The 22,486-nt window shown below is 37.1% G+C and overlaps 3 protein-coding genes across 7 annotated transcripts in view; 2 read left to right on the top strand and 1 right to left on the bottom strand.

Annotated features, from left to right (window-relative positions):
• Positions 1-10,688, top strand: part of LOC126974055 (sortilin-related receptor-like) — an 82,085-nt gene extending 71,397 nt beyond the window's left edge. For both annotated transcript variants that reach the window (XM_050821438.1, XM_050821437.1), the window contains 2 exons: positions 3,422-3,622; positions 8,689-10,688. In XM_050821438.1, coding sequence (XP_050677395.1) covers positions 3,422-3,622; positions 8,689-8,750 — 263 coding nt within the window. In that variant the 3' untranslated portion in view covers positions 8,751-10,688. The remainder of the gene's footprint in view (positions 1-3,421; positions 3,623-8,688) is intronic.
• LOC126974115 (uncharacterized) overlaps positions 3,631-22,486 on the top strand; it is a 250,369-nt gene continuing 231,513 nt past the window's right edge. For 3 of the 4 annotated variants that reach the window (XM_050821535.1, XM_050821537.1, XM_050821536.1), the window contains exon 1: positions 3,631-6,816. In XM_050821535.1, the coding sequence (XP_050677492.1) occupies positions 4,243-5,346 (1,104 nt within the window). In that variant the 5' untranslated portion in view covers positions 3,631-4,242 and the 3' untranslated portion in view covers positions 5,347-6,816. Of the gene's footprint in view, positions 6,911-7,000; positions 7,161-22,486 lie in introns of those variants that run through there. The other variant, XM_050821533.1, reaches the window with a different exon arrangement.
• Positions 11,239-21,600, bottom strand: LOC126974078 (uncharacterized). Its single transcript, XM_050821481.1, has 8 exons — positions 20,625-21,600; positions 19,998-20,545; positions 19,600-19,929; positions 18,252-18,393; positions 16,538-16,679; positions 14,405-14,513; positions 13,344-13,477; positions 11,239-11,736 (listed from the first exon to the last, which is right to left on the bottom strand). The coding sequence occupies exons 1-8, from the start codon at positions 21,257-21,259 to the stop codon at positions 11,593-11,595; spliced, it is 2,184 nt and encodes a 727-aa protein (XP_050677438.1). The 5' UTR covers positions 21,260-21,600; the 3' UTR covers positions 11,239-11,592.

Here is a 22,486-nt window from a genome sequence, read left to right as displayed (position 1 = left end):
TCAATTAAAACTATAACGTCAGTATTTCTTTTTAGCATACTTATATCGATATCTAAGTCATCTAAGTTCGATGTGTTATAATCGCTTCTTATATTTTGGGTTACGATGGAGAGGAATAAATCTTCCCTAGGAGTGTTTTTATTAAAATACTCAATAGAACATTGTTGAGCTGTGATGTTATTTGTCAGGCTATCTAAATCTTCCAACAGAGTTATTGTATTATTATCCATTAAAGGTGTTTTTGTTACAATAGGTGTAAATCTTAAATTGTATATAATGCATGATACAATTATTTCTGTAGTGATAAATACTTTGGTTTATTTTATTTACTGGCTTAATTAAGTATAGTATTTTATTAAGTTTAGAATGTTTGGTACTCTTATATAAAGTATATCACTTTTGTATGCTGTAAAGTACAAGATGAATAAATATAATTAAAATATAATAAATATAACATTAGTGGTACAAATACATTAAAAGATTATAAGTATAGTTACGAAAATCCAGAAATAGTCATTCATTCCACAGTGGCTGTAACTGAGCTTCTGCCTTAATCCAAATAGTTTTTGAGTTGTCTTCTCTTTTCAAGTAGACACGACCAAACGATGTCCAACAATACTTATATCCTTTAGATTTTTTGAGGTCCCTTGCCAAGAAATACAAACGTGAAGCCTTTGCAGTTAAGTGTTCTGTTATAAATATAGGTTCGTCGGGTTGCTTTTTTGTGCCAAGGTGTTTGTTACTAAGTTTGTCATTTCTGTTTTTATTGTTAAACAACTTACAATTTTTAAGACTTCTTCCTTAGTTAGTTCAGATACAAATTCTACAATGATTGTTTTCTTGTCTGATTTTCCATTAACTTTATAAATGTCACTTATGTCTGATCTATTAATTGTCATGTTGATATTAGTAGCCAATTGAGACAACATTAACACCAATCCTTCTTTGGTTTCCCTGGGCCCAATATTGGATACATTTTTGATTTCTATACTTTTCTTTTTCACTACTCTTGTTGTTTCTTCAAGTTTCTCTTCTAGAATAGCAATTCGCTCGTCTTTTTTCTTTATTTCAAGTTCTAGGTGCTGAATTTTCTTCATGAATTCGTAATTTTTTTCACTTAGAGAGAATACGGATGCCTCTATTTTCGAATTTGCTGCCTGTATCTCATTTAGGATCGGGAACAGCTTACTCATTTGATGTTCACTTTGATTTACCATGGAGCGCACCAACTCCCTCATCTCTTCTTTAAATTCTGAAAATTCATCTGTACCAGCAGTTTCTGGTTTCTTTTTCTTTTGCCCTCCTGGCAGTTATGTGAGTCTCAAAATTTGGTTCATTTTTTGACATTGATGATAGGTTGGGCACAGAATTCGATTTCTCCGGCGACAGTGGTTTAGACATGTTAAAAAACTAAATTGGATTCAATCAATAGTTTATGTGGTCGTCCTCCACACACATTAGAAAACCATAGTAATATTATTATTGTAATATTATTATCTACAGAAAACGCGCGAGTTGAATGCAGAGTTCAGGAATACGATAGTGCTATGACCTAATTATAATTGATGACCATAAACATGAGTGTGTCGATAAATTTAAACAATTCTTCAAGTTTACCATTTTACATTAGGATAATATGACGAAATTAATATTTTCATCATTTTAACCCAATAATTTTTAATTTTTGGTATGCCTCTCTTCAACTTGACACATGTCTATAACATTTTTAGCTATTTCTCGTGGTTTGCGTTGAAAATCTCAAATATGTGCTAAGGGAACGATGGCTGGTCCATGCGTCAACTCGTGAACGGGTGCTGCTTGTGGTGCCAGGTCAACCTGTTATGGTTAATAAATCATTGTATTTGTTGGATGCAATTACTAATTGTGACAGTAATCACGACCATCATGTTTACGAAGCATGCTTACATATACAATCAGTTCAAGCTCTAAAGGTTGATGCATCCAATATACGATAATTTATATTTATACAGTTAATTATTTATTACTTTTCCTGAAATAATATTATATAGTACTAGCTGACCCAGCAAACGTTGTATTGCCATATAAAGTAATATAAAAATCATGATTCAAAAATAGGTGTTGATCAAAAAAGAGTGAAAATTTTTAGGTGCATGTATTTTTTAATGCTGAATCAGAATAAAAAAAAAATAAAAAAAATTGTCCAATAATTAAAAAAAAATGTTAAGGGTGAACAACCCGTATCACTTAGGGGTATGAAAAATAGATAGTAGTCGATTCTCAGACCTACTGAATATGCATATAAAATTTTGTTAAAAATCAGTAAAGCCGTTTTGGAGGAGTAAGGTAACAAACATTGTTACACGAGAATTTTATATATAAGATTAAAACACGACTCATAAAATATTGGATGCAGCACCTGATAAACTAATTTGTTATGTTTATTATAGCCATTGTTAAATACTCTATTTGAATTGAAAAGAGTGGCCGTTGAGTTCTATGTTCTTCTGACGAGCTCAACTTTTTACGAACATATGGTAAATTCAGTAATTTATAAGAAATATTTGTAGTGATCACTCAAAAGCGCTTAGTTTAAGCCAATTTGAATGATGTTTTTTTTTGAACGGAACCTGATGGACGTGGATCTGTATTTATAAATAAAAACACGAGATCGCAACTTTAATATTAACGCGATTACATGGTAAGCGACGACTACGGAACAGCGTGTGAGGCGAGGCGTGCGGATAGCAGGGGAAATGCTCTCGTTTTTTACCCTAGGCCCCGACTGCATAATACGGGTTGCAGACCAAGAGCTAAGCTAAGTTAGTTTAGCTTAGCTCGCATAGCTGACGCAGTTTTCCATACTTGTGTGCAGACCGCAAACTATGCCAACTAAGCTATGTGAGCTAACTAAAATATGCGAAGCTAAGTTAGTTGTGTATGCCGATGCGCAGCTACACGAGCTAAGCTAAGTCCCTCCCGCTACCCCGCACACCCTTTGCACATCCTTCGCCAGTGCTGTCCAGTGTTCTGGCAGTGCTTTGGCTTTGATGTTGGTATGCACGCCATTTATTTCTAGCTTAGCCTAGCCTAGCTTGCTTGGCATAGCTTAGTTTAGCCTTGGCATAGCTAAGCTAGAAATAAATAGCGTGCACATCAACAGCTAAGCCAAAGCTCAGTCAGTGTTGCGTAGTGCGTGCAAAGGGATTGCGGGGTAGCGGGAGGGGCTTAGTTTAGCTCGTGTAGCTGCGCATCGGCATACACAACTAACTTAGCTTCGCATATTTTAGTTAGCTCACATAGCTTAATTCGCATAGTTTGCGGTCTGCACTTAGCTTAGCTCTTGGTCTGCAACCCGTACTAAACTTACGCGATAGCTGTAGAAAAACGAAAAAAAAACTTAGGTTGATGACTGATGTATTGATATGTTATTGAATGTCAGGATTGGAGGAGCCCGAAGCGATCGTGTCGACGAGTGGCGCCGTGCTGTGGGGAGCTCTGTGCGCGGCGCTGGCTGCCGTCGTGCTCGGCGTGTGTCTGTTGAGCACCACGCTGCGGAACCGGCGCCTGCACAGGTCCTTCCTGCGCCTGGCCGCCACGCCCAGATACGACAGTCGCCGCGGGCAGGCCACCATTGAGCATGGTGAGTCGCACAAATTTTGAATTACCAAGTCTTTTGTGGGGCGATGTATATGCTTTTACAACAAGATCCCAGAAAATGTTCAAAACAAAAGTATTTCGATATGAATTTTTGAAAGTGGGAGAGTCACGCTGCCGTCTTATGACGTCAGCACAATCGGGCCAGACTCGTCCGGGCTACTTACCACACTCGCACAGAATACCGACATGAAGTAGCGGCCTAGTGCCGCTATGTTTCGCATAGGTTAGTGTCGAGGACCGGAGGCCATCCCCCCCCCCCCCCCCCCGCTCGGGCTGCCCCTCGTATTCTGGGGAGGGCACAGTACCGCGTATGTCACAGTACAAACAGAGCAGCAACACCACGGCACCCCGCTCCACGCTTAACGTGGACTTTTGTAACATCCGGGGAATTCACTCCAAATTAAACGCCGTCCACCACCACCTTGAGACGGCGCAGCCGGGGTATGTGTGTACGTTAGGGAGGATATCTGCTGTCGCCGTCTCGGCAATTTTGAGGGTAGGGACCTGTCTACTCTCTGGCTCCGCGTAGATTTAGAGGACCGCGTCCGCATCTATGCGTGTGTCTACAGGTCCCATAGTGGTAACGCAGAAACGGATCACCTCATGGGCTGCGTTCAAGCGGCATTTGATGACGTGTTTGCTCAGATCCCCTCTGCTGAAATCGTAGTCTTGGGTGATTTCAACGGGCACAATGCCGAATGGCTTGGATCACGTACTACAGACTACGCAGGGCGATCTTTGCATAATTTTGCATTGGCGTATGGTCTGTCCCAATTGCTTGAGTCGCCAACGCGACTCCCGGATGTGGATAGCCACATGCCGTCCTTATTGGATCTTCTGCTGACTACACATCCCGATAGTTACCAGGTCTTTGTCGACGCCCCTCTTGGAACGTCCGACCATTGCCTGGTCAGGAGTGTAGTGCCTATCCGACGCCAACTTCGCAGACCACCAGCGACCCGCCGCGTATGGCACTACAAGTCAGCAGATTGGGATAGGATGCGTTCCTTTTTTGCATCCTACCCTTGGGGCAGGGTTTGTTTCCCTTCGGATGATCCTAGTGCCTGCGCCGTTGCAGTAGCCGATATGATACTGCAGGGCATGGATATTACTATACCAAGCTCTGTAGTACCGATCGGTGGCAGATCACAGCCCTGGTTCGATGCGTCAGTTAAAGCAGCATCTGACTGCAAAAAACGGGCGTTACGAACTTGGGTTGCGGCGCTGGGCTCAAAGGATCCGAACTGCAAAGTTCTGAAGAGGAAATATAACCGTGCCTCCAGATTTTTTAAGCGGCAAATCGCCCGTGCGAAATCGAAGCACGTCGTCAAAATTGGCGAGCAGCTTTCCAGCTACCCGACCGGGACACGCAAGTTCTGGTCGTTGTCGAAAGCTGCTCTTGGTAACTTTAACCAGCCGTCTATGCCGCCGTTGCACATGAGGAATGACACCGTGGCCCATACGGCAAAGGAGAAAGCCGATCTCCTGTGCACTCTTTTTGCCTCCAACACGACTCTTGACGACAACGGAAAAACACCGCCGACCATCCCGCGATGTCAGAGCTCCATGCCTGAAGTACAGTTCCGACAGAAGACTGGTAGGCGAGCTCTGTTTTCGTTGGACGTCAGGAAGTCGAGCGGGCCGGATGGCATTTCTCCAATCGTGCTTAGAACGTGTGCCCCTGAGTTGACGCCGGTGCTATTTTAGTATTCCGGCACTCTTATTCAAAAGGCGTAGTCCCTGATTCATGGAAGTCAGCCCTTGTCCATCCGATCCCAAAAAAAGGAGACAGTTCGGATCCGGCAAACTACAGGCCTATTGCTATTACCTCCCTACTCTCCAAAATCATGGAGAGCATAATTAACCGCCAGCTCTTGGTATACCTTGAGGGTCACCAGTTGATCAACGACCGGCAATACGGCTTTCGCCATGGTCGGTCGACTGGCGATCTTCTGGTATACCTAACACATAGATGGGCGGCGGCTATTGAAAGCAAGGGGGAAGGCCTGGCAGTTGGTCTGGATATAGCGAAGGCCTTTGATCGTGTATGGGACAAGGCGCTCCTCGCAAAACTTCCATCATTTGGGCTTCCCGAGAGCTTGTGCAAGTGGACCTCCAGCTTCCTCACTGGGCGCAGCATACAGGTCGTTGTCGACGGTTATTGCTCAAATCCCAAGCCCGTGAACGCTGGAGTGCCCCAAGGCTGTGTGCTATCTCCCACGCTGTTTCTTCTGCATATCAATGATATGTTGGACACCTCCAACATACATTGCTATGCAGACGAAAGCACTGGTGATGCCGTATACACGGGCCATGCAGGTCTCTCTCGGGAAAACGTCGAGCAGTGCCGGGAGAAACTTGTGTCTTCTATCGAGTCCTCTCTCGAGAAGGTCGCGGAATGGGGTAAGTTGAACCTTGTCCAATTTAACCCCCAAAAGACTGAAGTTTGCGCGTTTACCACTAAAAAACCCCATTTATCGTATCACCGCTCTTCGACAACATCTCCCTAAAAGCCTCGCCTAGTATCGGAATACTGGATTTCGAAATCTCGAATGATTGCCAATTCCGTGGGCATCTGGAGGGCAAAGCCAAATTGGCTTCGAAGAAACTGGGCGTCATAAATAGAGCACGGCAATACTTCAAACCGGCCCACATTCTAGCGCTCTACAAAGCGCAGGTCCGGCCTCAGATGGAGTATTGCTGTCATCTCTGGTCTGGCGCACCCCAGTATCAGCTCGATCCATTTGACCGCGTGCAACGCAGAGCAGCTCGAATTGTCGGGGACCTAGCGCTCTGTGAACGGCTGGATCACTTGGCGTTGCGTAGAGACGTCGCTTCATTGTGTGTCTTCTACCGCATTTATCACGGGGAGTGTTCCGAAGAGCTGTTCAACCTGATTCCTGCCGCCGAATTTCACCTTCGCACGACACGCCACAAGTTACGATATCATCCCCACCATCTGGATGTGTGGCGGTCCTCCACAGTGCGGTTTTCAAGGAGCTTTCTTCCTCGTACTACGAAGCTGTGGAATGAGCTTCCTTGTGCGGTGTTTCCGGGACGATACGACATGGGTACCTTCAAGAAAAGCGCGTACACCTTCCTTAAAGGCCGGCAACGCTCCTGTGATTCCTCTGGTGTTGCAAGAGAGTGTGGGCGGCGGTGATCACTTAACACCAGGTGACCCGTACGCTCGTTTGTCCTCCTATTCCATAAAAAAAAATGTTAATAAAATAAAATACGGTCTCAGTAGATATGGTCGTTCTAACAGTAGGTACTGTCGTAGGTACTGTAGATCTTAATAATATGTATATATAAACTACAACTAAAAATTTTAAAAACAACTGTCTCAGGTTCTATCAAGCATGTAACCGCGCGTTTCGTACGAAATTTCTTGCCTCGCACAACCACTTTGTGGTATCAACTACCGGCAGCGGACTTCCCGAACAGATACGACTTAGGGACCTTCAAGAAAAAAACATACTTCCACCTTAAAGGCCGGCAATGCATTTCTTGACACACCTGTTGTCCGTTTGCCCCCTCTCATATAAAAAAAAGCAAAAATATGTCAAGAATGAACAAGGTATATCTAAACACTGTAAAACATTAACTATACAGGTTCAAGGTAACACATTGAATACACAATACTTAAACAAGAATTCTTCAATGAAAATCTACGCATAAAAATGGAACACTATACATACGCGGGCGAGACCCACAAACAATTGCGCACTGAGCGAGGTAAGATCTTGTACGGTGAGAGAACAACAAGCTATAATGTTACTCGCCAAATTAATCAACTACCCTCATTTCTGTCCAATGCAGTGACACACATAAAAATATTAAACAGATACTAAAGGAATATTTCCTAGGTAATCTTTGATCGCATTTGTAATTAACAACGAAGACAGAAACCTGGGAAATCCCAGGCATCCCATGATCTTGTTTGAAATATCTGTTTTTTGGTTTCTTCGGAGATAGTTTCATATATTGTAGGTTTTTTTTTATAGATATTAGTAATTGTATGTAGGTATAGAATTTAATGTAAAGTCTATATTATATTTGATTTGTACATTTTGTAGCATAAGATGTAGACTAAGATAATGCATTGAGGTCAAACTTCTGTGGTTTTTAGAATGTATTTTATTTGTACATATTTTGTAAATTATTTTATAAATAAATTAATAAAAAAAAAACGCTAGCAACCCTACGGTATAGATCAATATAATGCACTATTATAATATAATGTCCAAAGTATTGTACACCTTTTAAAGTCTACAAAAAAAATCTGAAATAGTATATTATGTCTCTTTTACCTCTTAATATAATAACAATTTTTATATGAAATAATGGCTAATTTACGAAGCGATTATAAAAACAATGCAACATTAATTAAATCCCTATCCCAAATATGTTCTTTAAATATATTATAATTGTTCATTTAATGTAAATTATTATGGCCCATTACTTAATAATTCATATAAATCTTTTCAAAGATATTACAGATTTAAAATGCACGGACATAGCGGTTGTGGCGGTACCGGCCGGAAAAGCATTTACGGCCGCTCCCAATATTCAGTCTATCTCCGGTTGTGGCCTACTTCAGATAAAAATCGTAACTATCGTTTACTTTTCTGTCCCAATAAACTTATCGACGGTAACTCACCTTATCCGTACACCCTGTCTGTCAATGGGACGACGTATAGCTTACCAGCGATAGAAGTTTGTATGGAAATTGCAATTCACGCGTCCCAATATAAGGCGATAAAAATGACTTATCGGGTATATTGAGACAGCTTCAGATTATTGACAGTAGAAGGTAGTAATTTATCTCTATCTGTAGATAGTATATTGGGAACGGTCGTAAGTCTGTTAACTTTTGACAGAACAAAGTCTGTCCGGGCACCTACTTCTTTTATCAATCATGATAGAACGTTAAATAATACAACAAGTGAAAATTGTAAAAAAAAACATTTATAATATGAGATTAATACTAATTAGTGATTGTGTGATGACTAATTTAATAAACACTACACCATTATATAATTCCAGAAGACGATGACGTGCCCCCAATCCAAGGATTCTCCGACGACGAGCCGCTAGTAATTGCCTGAGCAGCTGAAATGTGATTATATTGTGATCTTTAAATTTTTATTCAACTACCCACATATCATTCAAATTTGACAAGTGATTGAGTCTTTATTTCTAGCCTTCATTTAAGTGATATTATTTTATATTTAGTGGGTAAAGTTTAAAACATACATATGATTTATTTGTATTCATTCTTTAGCTAGTCGTTGTTTCAACGATAAGTATTATAGTATTTAGGTTTGGTGGTTATATTTTGTTTTCTTTCTTTTTATTACGATTCAGTACCGTTACCGAAATAGGACTGTTGTACTGTCGTTTCGTTTTTAGTCGTTCTATAAAAGTACATCGACAATTTTAGATTGTCTTTAGGGCATTATACATAACAACATTAATAGTGTAACGCATTTAACTTATCCTAGTTTTCTTGAAAAATATCTTGTTTCTATTGCGATCCATACATTACAATAAAAGAAATTTAAAAAAAATGACTGAAACAAAATTATTTAATGTTTTGGCAGAATTTATATTTGAGTTTAGTTGTTATAATTATATTATTATTGTTATCAGGGAAACGGATCGCAGGTGTAAAATGAAAGACTTTTTTGTAATTATAAATAATTTTTTAAACGGTATATCATGACTCAAGTTCGACACCAAAGATTGCACTAAATGTTAGAATTAACGTATTTTATGTGTATTTAATGTGTTGAATACATATATAAATATATAGTTTGTATCGAGCAGTCTATAAGTAGTTAATCTTTTTGTGTTGAACGAAATTGAGAGCGTTTAGAAACTATTTCATAAATCACTACACATCATATCACATTTGGCATTTGAAATTTTTGTAGAAAACTCGAATTTTAATGTTTTTATTTTTTTTTACAATCTGATAATACCTTACTCAGTTACAAATTAATATTTTGACACGGTTTGCATTGCGGAGACTGTGGCTTGAAATAAGTAATAAAAACTTGGCCCTATATATAAATATCTACTTTTATTTCCAATAATAAGATGGATGGATTTTGTAAAACATTTTATTTAACATACGGCCATTAGCCATATTGAGGTTAGTAACCATATTAAATAAATATCTATGCACCTACTGGTGTATTTTATTCTGTATTTTTCTAAATTTACCAATGAAATCAATTTCTTAGTTTTTGTTACACTTATGGTTTGTAAAGTGGCTTTAGAACAGTTCAGTGCAGCCCTGTTTCACTGCGACCAATGTGATATATTGTGATCAAAATTTAAAAGAGTGTTTATTACACACTTACAGGCAGCTGTTTTAGATATATATTTTAACACTGATACTCTAAACGCACTTAACTGACAACAATTTAAAAAGAATTTATATTACATCTGTTTCTAATCAATAACATCATCTATTATTATATCAAAGTAATCAATTTCTAAGTGTTTATTACATTGACAGGCAGCTGTATTAGACTACAATTAACTGTTTAAAATAATTTATATTACATTTATCTGTAATTAATAACATCAACTATTATTACAAAGAAACCAACTTCTAAGTGTTTATTACACTACAGGCAGCTGTAAGTGTAATAAACACATCATATAACTGTATTCGAAGATAAATCTTTAATCACAAAAAATGTCTGTTTACGTAACATTAAAAAAATAGAAGATATATTTGTTGTGATATGTATGTGTAGTTGAATGCCTAACAATTGAAGTACAGAAACGCTCTCATTGTTGTCGTCATAAAATAATTATAATAGTTACGATCTCGACATTCCCATGTTTGTGAGTAGTTTTTATTTAGTTCCTATTCAAATTGTAAACGCCTCATTATAGATTCTTATGATATTTATTTTCATGTTTATTATGTAGTGAAATTTGTAATTTTGTATGAACATAAATTTGTTAGAGTTGCTCATTTATTTCAAGGTTCTAACGATAGATATGAAAATTATAAAATGTATGAATAATATGTGTGTTTTATTTATTAATTTGTCTTCCATTGTTCATTGTTACAACCCGGTTAAATTATATTTTGACCTGACGGCGATGACGTCACATCGTCGCTTTATCAAATTATTCTATATTCAAAACTAACTATCGAATGTCTATACACAGTATAGAAAATCAAAGGACATTTATATATTTATTTAATATAACTTAAACACTACTGTAACACACTTGTTTAGATACGGCCCTGATATAAAATCCACAGATAGTAACATTGAGTTTAACATCCAAAAGCTACAGTGCAAATACTTCAATGATTTTCAAGACTATCTTACTTATTATATACTTATAAATATGATTTTAAGTGAAAAATGCATATTTCAACCAGAGGTTTATTTACCAACAAAAATAACTTATCAAAATTTTAACGAAATAGTTACAATCAAGCCACTTACAAAGTAATTTTGAATATAACCACTTATACAAGTATGTAAAATAATAGACAAGAATTGCTAGAGTAGTTACCTTATATTTTAACATGTACCTAACATACAAATGATTTAAGTTTTCTTTAGTGTTAATTCCGCCAATATTTGTTTTTAAAATAATTCGACACGTGTTTCGCCTCTACACGAGGCATCCACAGACACTATCAAAATCACAATCAAAATCTGGCACGAGACATGATGTAAGTTTTCTAAGAAGTGTTCATCCCGCCAATATTTGTTTTTGTCTCGTGCGATTTTGGCGAGACAACACGTCCTGAGGATGCCTCGTGTGTCTAATTGTATTAAAAACAAATATTGGCGGAATTAACACTAAATAAAACTTACATCATTTGTATACCTAAGTAAAGTCTGAGCAAAATCAAAGAACGTTTTAAAGATCTCAGCCTTGGTCTATATTTATAACTTACCTGACAATTCATTGATCTATAATATCATAAACGACCCTGGCAACCCACTCCAACACTGGCAATGTAAGTATGACGTCATCCCGCCACACAGCAACACCGACAAGCGACTGTCGTTCTCTTCCCGCGCATACGAGAGGACCTCCCACCCCCGTCTGAAAGCAAAATCGAAGTAAATTTCGGCTAACTTTGAAAGTGAACGGTTGAGTATAGGCAGCTAAATAGAGCGATCTCCAAGTCATTGACTCGCGATATACGCCGCCACAATACAAATTGAAGGCGGCCAGCGTAACAAAGGCTCAAAAGTATTCGCACAAGATTTGTCTATTGGGCAGAGCCAACTGTCGAAGCTGAAGACCGGTGAAGGTAGGGTCGTTTCGTCTAAACCCGAACTTTGAGGAAAGTCGAAAACTTCTACAGACAGTTATACACAACCGCACGGCCACTTGTAACCAACAAGGCTGAAGACCGAAGAGCCAAATTAACCCGACACTATAGCGAAGATATCCCAGACGTAAGCCTGTACGAGATTAATATGGCCCCAAAACAGGTATAAACAACAAGGTGCCGGGTGATGATGGAATTACAGCATAGCTGAGAGCTAGTGGTACTCCTGTACCTAAGACCCTCCAGAAACTATTAAATTCCGCCATCCTCGAGGGCAAAACGCCGCAAAAGGGCGATAAAATGGTTTTGAAGAACTATATAGGCCCATATCACTTCCGAGCCATGTACCATGCCCCCTGCACACTAAAAGTTTTGCACTTCTAGCTAGTCGGAACTATTTGAATTTCGAATGTTATATTTTTTGAAACGTTGCAACCTTCTTAGTAATAAAAAAAACAATTGGCGTGAAATCATTTGTCAGTTGTTTTTTATCACACATCAAAGTTCTACGTACGCAACGAAAATGGAATTAAGTCGAAAAGATTTTAGAGCGATGATTATTTATGATTTTAAATCAAATCAAATCTCGTCTTCAAAATTTTTGAAAGAGGTGGGGTTTCTTTACCTGACGAATTTCGTGAAGGGCGGCCTTCAACTGCCGTCAACAAAAATAATGTGGCTACTGTAAAGTGGCTAATTGAAGAAAACCCGCAGATTACTCTGAGACAATTCGAGGACTATTGGGGATTGGTATGAGCCAAATTCAGAAAATTTTACACGAAGAATTAAAAGTTCGGAAACTTTGTTGTCGTTGGATTCCTCATGAACCGACAGCGGAGCAGAAGTGGGCTTGCGTGGAATGGTGCAAACGAAGGTGACGAAACGTGGATTTATTGTTTGAACCCGAAAAAACAGCAATCTTGTGAATGGGTGTTTGAAAATGAGAACAGGCCAACAAAAGTGAGGCTGGTGAGAAACATTGGTAAAAAAATTATCGCATCATCAAAAAGCCGTGTTCTTCTACATCATCACCAACAAAACTAAGTCATTTTTAGCTTCCGCAAAAGTACAACCCCTCACCCAACAATGCACAGTATATACACATTGAACTTTTCACAAAATCCTTCAATTTCACAAAGATATACACAGGCCACTGCACTTACGTTGCACAATACGTCAGTTTTATGGCTACAGATATACTTCACCCATAAAATAGTGTCTAACTAATATATTTTTATAATTATCAATTTACTTATCGCATGCGCTAGTCACGAGCATGTCGGTGACACAAACCCATAAGATTTTCACCTACCAGAAAGTGCCCAATGCGGCTTGAGAATTCAAAAATGAAAAAAGTTGTTCGTTGATACTTTACCACAGTATTGTGCGAGTCAACCGAAGCGCAGAATGCTTCCGTTGGCATGTCCACGTCTAACTTCGTAAGTTTTTCATTGCAAGTTTTCGGTGTCAGTATGGACGCCCGTTGCCAGCTTGGTCGGTGATGTATTGCTACGAAAGAAAATTTCATTCGTTCGTTAGGAAGTGCAATGGTATTAGCCGTGATATTAGCAAGTGAAGCACCATTATGATAGTGTGTGTGCGGTTACGGGTTACACAATTTTTTCTCCCTTAAATAATCATATATGGCCACAAATACTTATATAGTATCGTTTTTACACTTTTTCACAACGCACGACGGCATTTTTAAAACATTTTATTGAGACGCAAACTGATCTGTCACAGACGATGACAATTCTCATAATTGCCGCCTATGGGCCTGTAATAGTGTAAATGTGTGTGGGTCTATGTATTTACACGTTAATCGGCTTATTTTGGTGCTACACTGTTATGTAAGGTGACACGGAGTACTTATTTTTTTACTAGTCCGTGGAAATATAGACATGTTTTAAAGCCACGATTTCTAGAAATTTAATTGAATAGAAGTCCACCCGCATGCTTCTATGTATATTTAGTTTACACAAATTAAATTTATGAACGATGCGGGACTCGAACCCGCAACAAACAAACAAGCTATGCTATTCTAATTCACCGGAACACCACGGTAGCGCAACCAGTCGCCGGCCGCTACAAACAAAATGTATACAGCTCTATAGAAAGTTACCCACTGTGTCCGTTTGGTTACGCAACCAAATTGGTGGGGCGACCAGGTCTGTCGCGTCAAGAATATGGTGTCTGTATGCTGTCTAGTTTGGTAGTAATCGTGGTATCCCCGTGAAATATAACTCTTAGAATTAGTTCTAACACTTGGCAGTATAAGATACTCTTTGTGTCACAATTGTAGACTAATGAATAAAGGATATTTTATTATTGGTGTGAGTTTATCTATAACCAATGGAATTTTGTAAAAAAGCATGAGACTCAATACAACTCAATGCACACCAACAAGTGATCGTTAATTCGTAAAGAAGTTGTTACCTTCGTCGTAGCCACCCCATCCAACAAAGAAGCAGTCGTCTCCCACGTGAGGGTCCGACATGCACGCTGGCTGTACCATTCTGCCTAACTTGAGAGGCCGCTTCCAATGCTGTAACGAGCAAACAAAATATTAGGCTCGGTTGCTTAACTAACTTTAGCAATAACAAACATGTTAAAGTAACGGTTAAGTTAAAATGTGTTGCACCAATTGACAATTTTTAAATGACATCATAGCTATAAATAAAATTAATACCAAACTTGAAATTCCCGCTCACAGAATCGTCATACCACAAGCATGACGGACTGCTTCCCTCGATAGAGACTTGAATGGTTCGTTTTTACTCTTGAATTTTTATGTTATTACAGACGTAGATAAACGGCCTTACAAATATATACTTTGTGTAAAGTTATACCTGAGAATAAACCGAGAATATGCAGATTGTTGACCATATAATTTTACTTAAAAAGTTAGCGTATAACGGTATTACAGGAAACTTGCTAAGATAGTTTGCATATTATTTATCTAACCGCACTCAGAAAGTTATTATTGCAGGATATGAATCAGTAACAAATAAAATAACATCGGGAGTTTCCCAAGGCTCCATAATTGGTCCTCTTTTGTATATTATTTTTATTAACGATATCTCTCAATGTTTTATAATTTGTAGATTCCTTATGTTCCCGGACGATTTTAAAATCTATAGGACAATCCAAACAATACTAGACATCAAACTAATGCAAGAGGACGTTGATAGATTTAATCAATACTGTTCTATTAATAAATTGTTTCTAGCACACGACAAATGTGTGTATATAACATAAGTAACTAAAATTAAGGACCTTGAATTATCATTGGATGAAAAACTTACATTACATATTCATATCGATTATATTACCACTAGAGCATATCAAATGTTAGGTTTTGTGCTTCGTACCGCCAAACCATTTAAAAAGCCTGTATCATACATGATTCTTTATAAAACTCTAAGAAGACCATATCTTGAATATGCGTCTGTGATTTGAAACCCTTATTACTTTATTTATTGTGAAAAAATAGAAATAATTCAGAAGTTTTTGCTTGCTATACATTTTCGATTAAATAAAGTAGATAAAGTTCTCATGAACTCTTAAATCATTATAATTTTACAACATTATCCGACAGGAGACTTGTATTAGACATGACTGCGTTATATAAAATTATTAGTAATTTGGTCAACACTCCAGAACTGTTGCAAGATATCAATTTTAGATTACCTTCACTTGGTACTAGATCGCAAGAATCATTCATAGTTAACAGATGTCCACAAATGCAGGTTTCCGCGCTCCAATTAATAGACTATGAATTCATACAATAAAACCTTTGTTTCTGTTGATTTTGATATAGATTTTAATATAATTAAATTAGCACAATTTAAAAATAATAAACAAGAGAATTACTGCAATAGGTACATGATTTAAAATGAAGCTTATAAATTCTGTAACATTAGTCTTTTTCTTAAAAGTTCTTTGTCAGTAATCATTAGTTAATTAAACTGTCCTTTAAGTCTTAGTGAGAAATTTCTAAGGAACAATTGTTTTAGAATTATATTTTATAAGCCACTTATTTGTACCTAGATTTTCGATAATTGTTCTGTATTTTTCTCAAAAAAAGAAACTCTGTCAATACAATGATAATTCCAATATTTTCTGAATGTCAAGCGTCCTTGCAAGTAAACGCGGGAATCGTTATACGTCCGAATACAACAATCATTCATTGTTTATTCTCAGGTATAACTTTATACCAAGCTTATTATTAATGCCGAACTTGTTTATTGTACATATATTTTGCATCAACTTGTATATATTGAAGGAATAATATTTTGTAAAATAGATTGTAAATAGTTTTAAAAGAATTGCAATGGGTTTCTTGCTACTTTTTCTCTTTAGAGCTTAGTTTTTCCGGTGGTTAATACTGAGATGTATAATTTTGATATTCATAAAAGTCATTTATTTGAACTAAATGAATAAGTGATCTATGACATTGACAATATAATCTGCTTGATGTGTGCTTTGGTTGAGCGTACGCCAAAGTACCAACATAATAATTGCTCTATCTCACTACCTTACCTAATCATGCTTACTAGTAAAACTTACTAAAACAGCAAGGTTATCGGAGAGCTGCCCGGCTTTGTAACGAGGATGAACTGTCACAGTTGTCAATCTGTGCTGTGAACGGTCATTCTCTTCTGACAAGTCAAATTTTCCCGCTATAATGCTTATTTCTCCCACCGATGTTCTGTAATTAAGAGATTTATAATAAATACTTCATCATCATCAGCCGGAAGAAGTCCACTGCTGGACGTCACAGGCAGACGGACAAAGGCCTCCCGCCAAGGTTTCTACGACGATCGGTGCTGCGGTGCCCTCATCCAATGTATTCCGGCGATCTTGACCAGATCGTCGGTCCATCTTGTGGGGGGCCTACCAACACTGCGTCTTCCGGTACGTGGTCGCCATTCGAAGACTTTACTGCCCCAACGGCTATCTGTCCGTCGATATATGTGCCCTGCCCACTGCCACTTCTGTTTCGCAATCATTTGGACTTTGTCGGTAACTTTGGTTCTCCTACGGATCTCCTCATTTTTGATTCAATATCATAGGGAAACTCCGAGCATAGCCCTCTCCATTGCCCAATAAATACTTATGACCTTAGTTATCTTACAAAGTAGCTATATCATATGAAAAACCGGACAAGTGGTAGTCGGATTTATCGAAAGTTCCGTACATACAAAATGTATGATTTAATTACTAATGTATAGTTTTCAGATTTATCCCTCGACTTGTAGTATAAAATGGTATTACTTGCCGACAACGGAAGTCAACGGAAATTACCCTGAGAATTTTGATCCCCTTGAGAGTGTCAAATATATGTTTTTATGCAGCTTACATACCCGTATTCTTTAGCGTTGATTTAGAAGTTTGGTTTTTTCACAGCTTCAAGAGACTAGTCTTGGGTATAACGTTAAAATTTCAATTTCGATACCTCTACGCGTTCCTGAGATAAAGGGTCTTGACAGACAGGCAAATGGACGGAACACACTGTGCATCCATAAGCCTATAAGGGTTCCGTGTTTTTCTTTTGAGTTACAGAACCCTAATAAAATCTTGTCACATCACTTAATGGAAAGAGAGATTAAATAAAGCGACTTCTCGACGGTTAGGTTAGGAAGTTACTTAAAAATAATAGAATTAATATAAACAATTTGTTATTGTTAAAGTGATATCCCTCACATATGGGATTAATTATACAAATTAAATTTTTAACCAAAATTTATTAACGATGAGAGACTCGAACCCGCGTTCTCTCGGGTTCTGTCCGAGCGCTCTTACCAACTGGGCCAACCGTTCGAGTGACGCACGGTTCATAAAACTTTGAATGTCTTGTTCAACTATAATTATAACCAAAATTTATGAACGATGCGGGACTCGATCCCGTGACCTTTCGCGTTCCGTGCGAGCGCTCTTCTACTGAACCAACCGTTCGAATGACGTATAGTTCATAATTCTTGATATGTCTTGTTCAATTCTCAGGTTGTGGCTGCATCTACAGGATCTACTTTACTCTTATATTTGCATATTAGGAAATTGACTTGAGAAGTCGCTCTTTCAACTCTACAATCTGTTATTATTTAGGTAAAGTGATAACCCTCACTTCTGGAATTAATGACACAAATTAAATTTCTCGCGTTGCGTGCGTGCGCTCTTCCACTGAGCCAATCGTTCGAGTGACGTATCGTTGATAAGTTTTGCTTACAAAAATTAGTATTATAGTAAAATTAATTCTTAAAATTAATTCCTAGTTACATACCCATGAACACAGTCTGCAGCAGTAGCTGCGGCCCGAGGATGTATTAACGTTGCGTAACATAGTATGCTCTGTCGACTGCGTGTTAGCACGATCAGAACTATCCAAGGCGCTGCGCCCCTGGTCAGTTCGTTATCATTTAAATCTATAAGCAAGATATAATCACTATCCACTAGTTTTCAGTTATTAAGTTCAATAAATAAGTTATATTTCTTTAGGCGCGTTATGAAAAAATGATGAGAGTGAAATTTTAAGATACGCGCGCATCACTGTAATACAAAATAACAGGTTGAAGTTGGTTCCTAAAATTTTCTGACGTTTGCGTCATTCGTTATTTTTTTTGGTTTCTTCGTCCATTATTAGGACAGGCGATTAAGGTTCAAGCCCATACAGCCGTATTCATTAATTCTTAAGGCCATCTTTGCAAGATTTTTACAAAATTATTCTTTCTAGAAATGAATCATTTTAATGATTTTTGCTTCGTTAGGCCAAAGAAGTATAACTTCTTGCGTGCATACATAAGAACACACACACTTTTTTTTTATAAAGTACGTTGCAGATTATGTATAACATATAGTTTTGTGATATTCCACACTTTTTTTATTTTCTAAGCATCATTATCTTTGTAGAACATTGTATAATATATACCATTAGGACAGACAATGGAAGCAGGTTTTTTTTCTGACTTACCTAGTTCCCAAAGTATTGAAGGCTGAGAGGTGTAGCCTAATACTAGATATCTTACTTTGGTAGGTGATAATATACTAAAAAGATTTTGAATTGTCTGACCTGACGTCACTAAATGGCAGCCTATCCAGCAACGTGTGTATGTATAGAACGTCATTGAGCGTATCCCATCGTTAAAGCTCACGCATTTCATTTATGTATGGAATTACACTGTCGGAATTTATTAATACTCAAACTTCTACGAAATTTCTATACATCAGTGAAAATATGAAATCGGACTCTTTTATACTATACAAAGTTTTATCCTACGCGAAGTGCCTAAAGAAATATACCATACTTTTCAAACCAGATGCTGTGCGCTACCCCAATTGTGAGCCCCGAGTGCAATAAAAAAAGGTTAATTTTTATATCGGCCCTATGCTATCAAAAATATCCTAATCAGAGTATACACATATTAAAAGAAAGTACTTATACCGTTTTTCCCCTTTAAATTAATACCTTCATAACTGTTCTCATAAATAAAACTTATTTACTTTTTAAACTTAGATGCCTGGGTTTCTAAAAACGGCTATTTTAAATATTTTCGTCAATAATTTCAACTTAGGAAAATCATCAAATCATTTAAAATTGTTATGTTTATGACCTATATATAATATGACTTTACCTTTATCGAAGCCTTCATTTTTACCACACTCTCTAAACACTTGTTGATCCAAATCTAGAAAATCCTCATAATCTGCATTGTAGACTGTGCCTTTGTAGGGCCGAATCAATCTTTGTCCGCTATCATTATTCTCACTTCCGGTGGTCGTTTTCCTAACAAATCTATTTTTACCACCATTTAAATTAAGTAACTTAAATCCTCGCAAGACTTCAAAATCAGGCTTAGATCGGAAGCTAATGGCGTGACTCTCAGACGTACGTATCTCTTCTGGTGAGCTATCAATTAGGTGTGAGGGCTTTCGTCTTAACGAAATACTTCCAGCTTTATTTCCTGCAAATGAATCGTAATTTAGTTTTGAAACTTTCAACTTTTGATATAGCATTTTATGATGGTTTTACCGAATCTGGGATCGATCGTAGAGTATCCAAACGAAATGTTTTCATCTTCTTCTTCATCGTCTGCATCAACAGGATCGTTGTAAGTAAAGCCTTTATTAGGTTTTACGAAAGACCAACCTCTATTATCATGATCTGAATATAATCCTACAAGACCACCTGGTTTTGGTATTTCATCTGCATAATCAATGTAATCTTTATAGTTATAATCGTCTTGAGATGCACTAGATTGTGCAAAACTAGATGGATTTCTAAACTTGGAATTTTTCACGTTCCAATATGGATCCAAGTCGTCTTCAGAAGTTACCACTTTTTGGGCTAATATTGTACGAGGGGTAGTTGTAGACATTTTTATATAAGAATTGTTTGGTTCATACTTTCGTCTCAGTAATGCATTTCTTTGTTTGACTGCAGGACTTAAGTTTTCACTTTCATTACCAGAACGCTTAAAACGTTTGTGTTGTTCAATGGCGTCTGGAAAAAGAAACCGTGACGCCTTGTTTGATTTTATTGGCAATATGCAACAAATAGCTTGGTTTGCTTCTGATGATCTAAAATATTTTCAAAAAATATATATTAAGGCATATTATGAAAGATATGGTAGTTAAAAATACTTTTTCTTATACATACCTTCCTGGAAATATATACGGAACCCCACGTCTTTCAAAACATCTAAATTTTGAAACAAATGTACATATACTTTCACTTTCATACAATTTGTTTGTATTTTTCAATATTATAGCTGGTGGTCTATTGGTTGTACTTATTACTTTTTTATTTATTATTAGAGAATCGATGGAATTTGTTCCATTTCTAATGTGTTTTGTTATTATTTCTTTTTCATCAGGAAATACAAAATCTAAGATATCCTCATTATTTGCCGTCTTTTCAGATTGAGTAATTGACATTTTATCATTTGAATTAATTTCTGTATTCGCAAGTTCTTCAAAAGCTAGATTTTCGTTGACTGGTCTTGTTAAAACTCTGTCATCTTTGAAAAATATTGCAGTAGGCATATTTTCAATTTTTAATTGATCTGCACCATTAACATCGCGACTCTCCGACTTACTATTATCCAGATAATTTTCTTGGAAAATCACTTTAGCACTTTCGTCTGTATCAAACTCACTAACATCGTCAAAAGCAGGTTGCACAGGTTCGATATTAAGTAATTTTGTAACTTTTTCATTTAACCACCAAAATTCACCACTGATTTGTGCGGATACTGTATAAAAGATCAAACACATAAGGAATTTTGTAATCATTTTGCGCTTGTATGTGAACACTGTGGCGTGAACTATGGAAATGGCGCGGTCGGGTCTGTTGAAGAGATGAAAAGTGCGGGATGTTGCGTGTGTGCAATTATCGGGTTGTTAGTCTAGTTGTGGACGCATTTCGTTTGTTATATCGCAGCAATTATGATTGATGCATGTTGCCCTCTCGCAATATGTTGAATAATTTGTGGTCAACTATCGAACGATTTAGTTGATGAATAACATCAATTATCTCTGTGTACAATCGCATACATACTACGATGAATTTTGCCACTGCTAAATATTGATGTTTAATTATTAGAGATACTGATTTCGATTAGACGGTGAAACTAAATAATGTTATTATTTAATATTCAACGCTTTTTCTTTTAAATATCTATCTTGTTAAGTACCCTGAAGTATTAGGTATTACAAATTGTTCGATTTTGTAGCAATTGACAACTTGAACTTGTTTTAAAACAATTGACAAATACAAAACTTATTTTTTTTAAATATATAAGCCATATACATTTTATAACGACTGTACACTAGATAAAGCTATTACATACTGATATACCTATAATGTAAACTCGTAAATTAGTAATAATTGTGTGTAAATACCGAGATAAATTCGCTGTGACCTGAATTTGTCATGTTAGAAGTATGGAGCTTAATCATATTGACCTACTTGTAGTAACTGTAATTATATTAGTATGAGGTAAATTCTGAAACTAAAATACCTTGTAAAAATGATATCACCGATACAGATAGTGCTCTTTATTTGAAATAACATATTGAAGAAATAACAGATATAAACATATCGAAAAATAATATCAATGAAAAATTTGTAATAAATGGATGATCTTTTGATGTTTTGATTTTTTACAATATATTTTACTAAATAAAGCTTGACGCGTTGCGGAGAATCGAATCTGAAACTCATAATGCGTTTTCTCCGAATTTGGAAATGTTGCACCGTCAGATCAATCTTTCGATTTTTTTTAAATACTAAAGTAACTTTCAGAAACAGATAGAGAATAAAATACAAAGTTTCAAACTCGGGTTCATAGGCCTAGTTATGCCATTCGATGAAAAATAAACAAACAAGCGTACGGGTCACCTCGTGGTTAGTGATTACCGCCGCCCATATTCTCTTGCAACACCAGAGGAATCACAGGAGCGTTGCCGGGCCTTAAGGAAGGTGTATGCACTTTTTTTGAAGGTTGTCCCACAACCCAA

This window comes from Leptidea sinapis, chromosome 31, assembly GCF_905404315.1.
Source record: "Leptidea sinapis chromosome 31, ilLepSina1.1, whole genome shotgun sequence".
NCBI classification, from domain to species: Eukaryota; Metazoa; Arthropoda; class Insecta; order Lepidoptera; family Pieridae; genus Leptidea; species Leptidea sinapis.
Note: the sequence above shows the minus strand (reverse complement) of the source record. Positions and strands in the feature narration are given on the sequence as shown.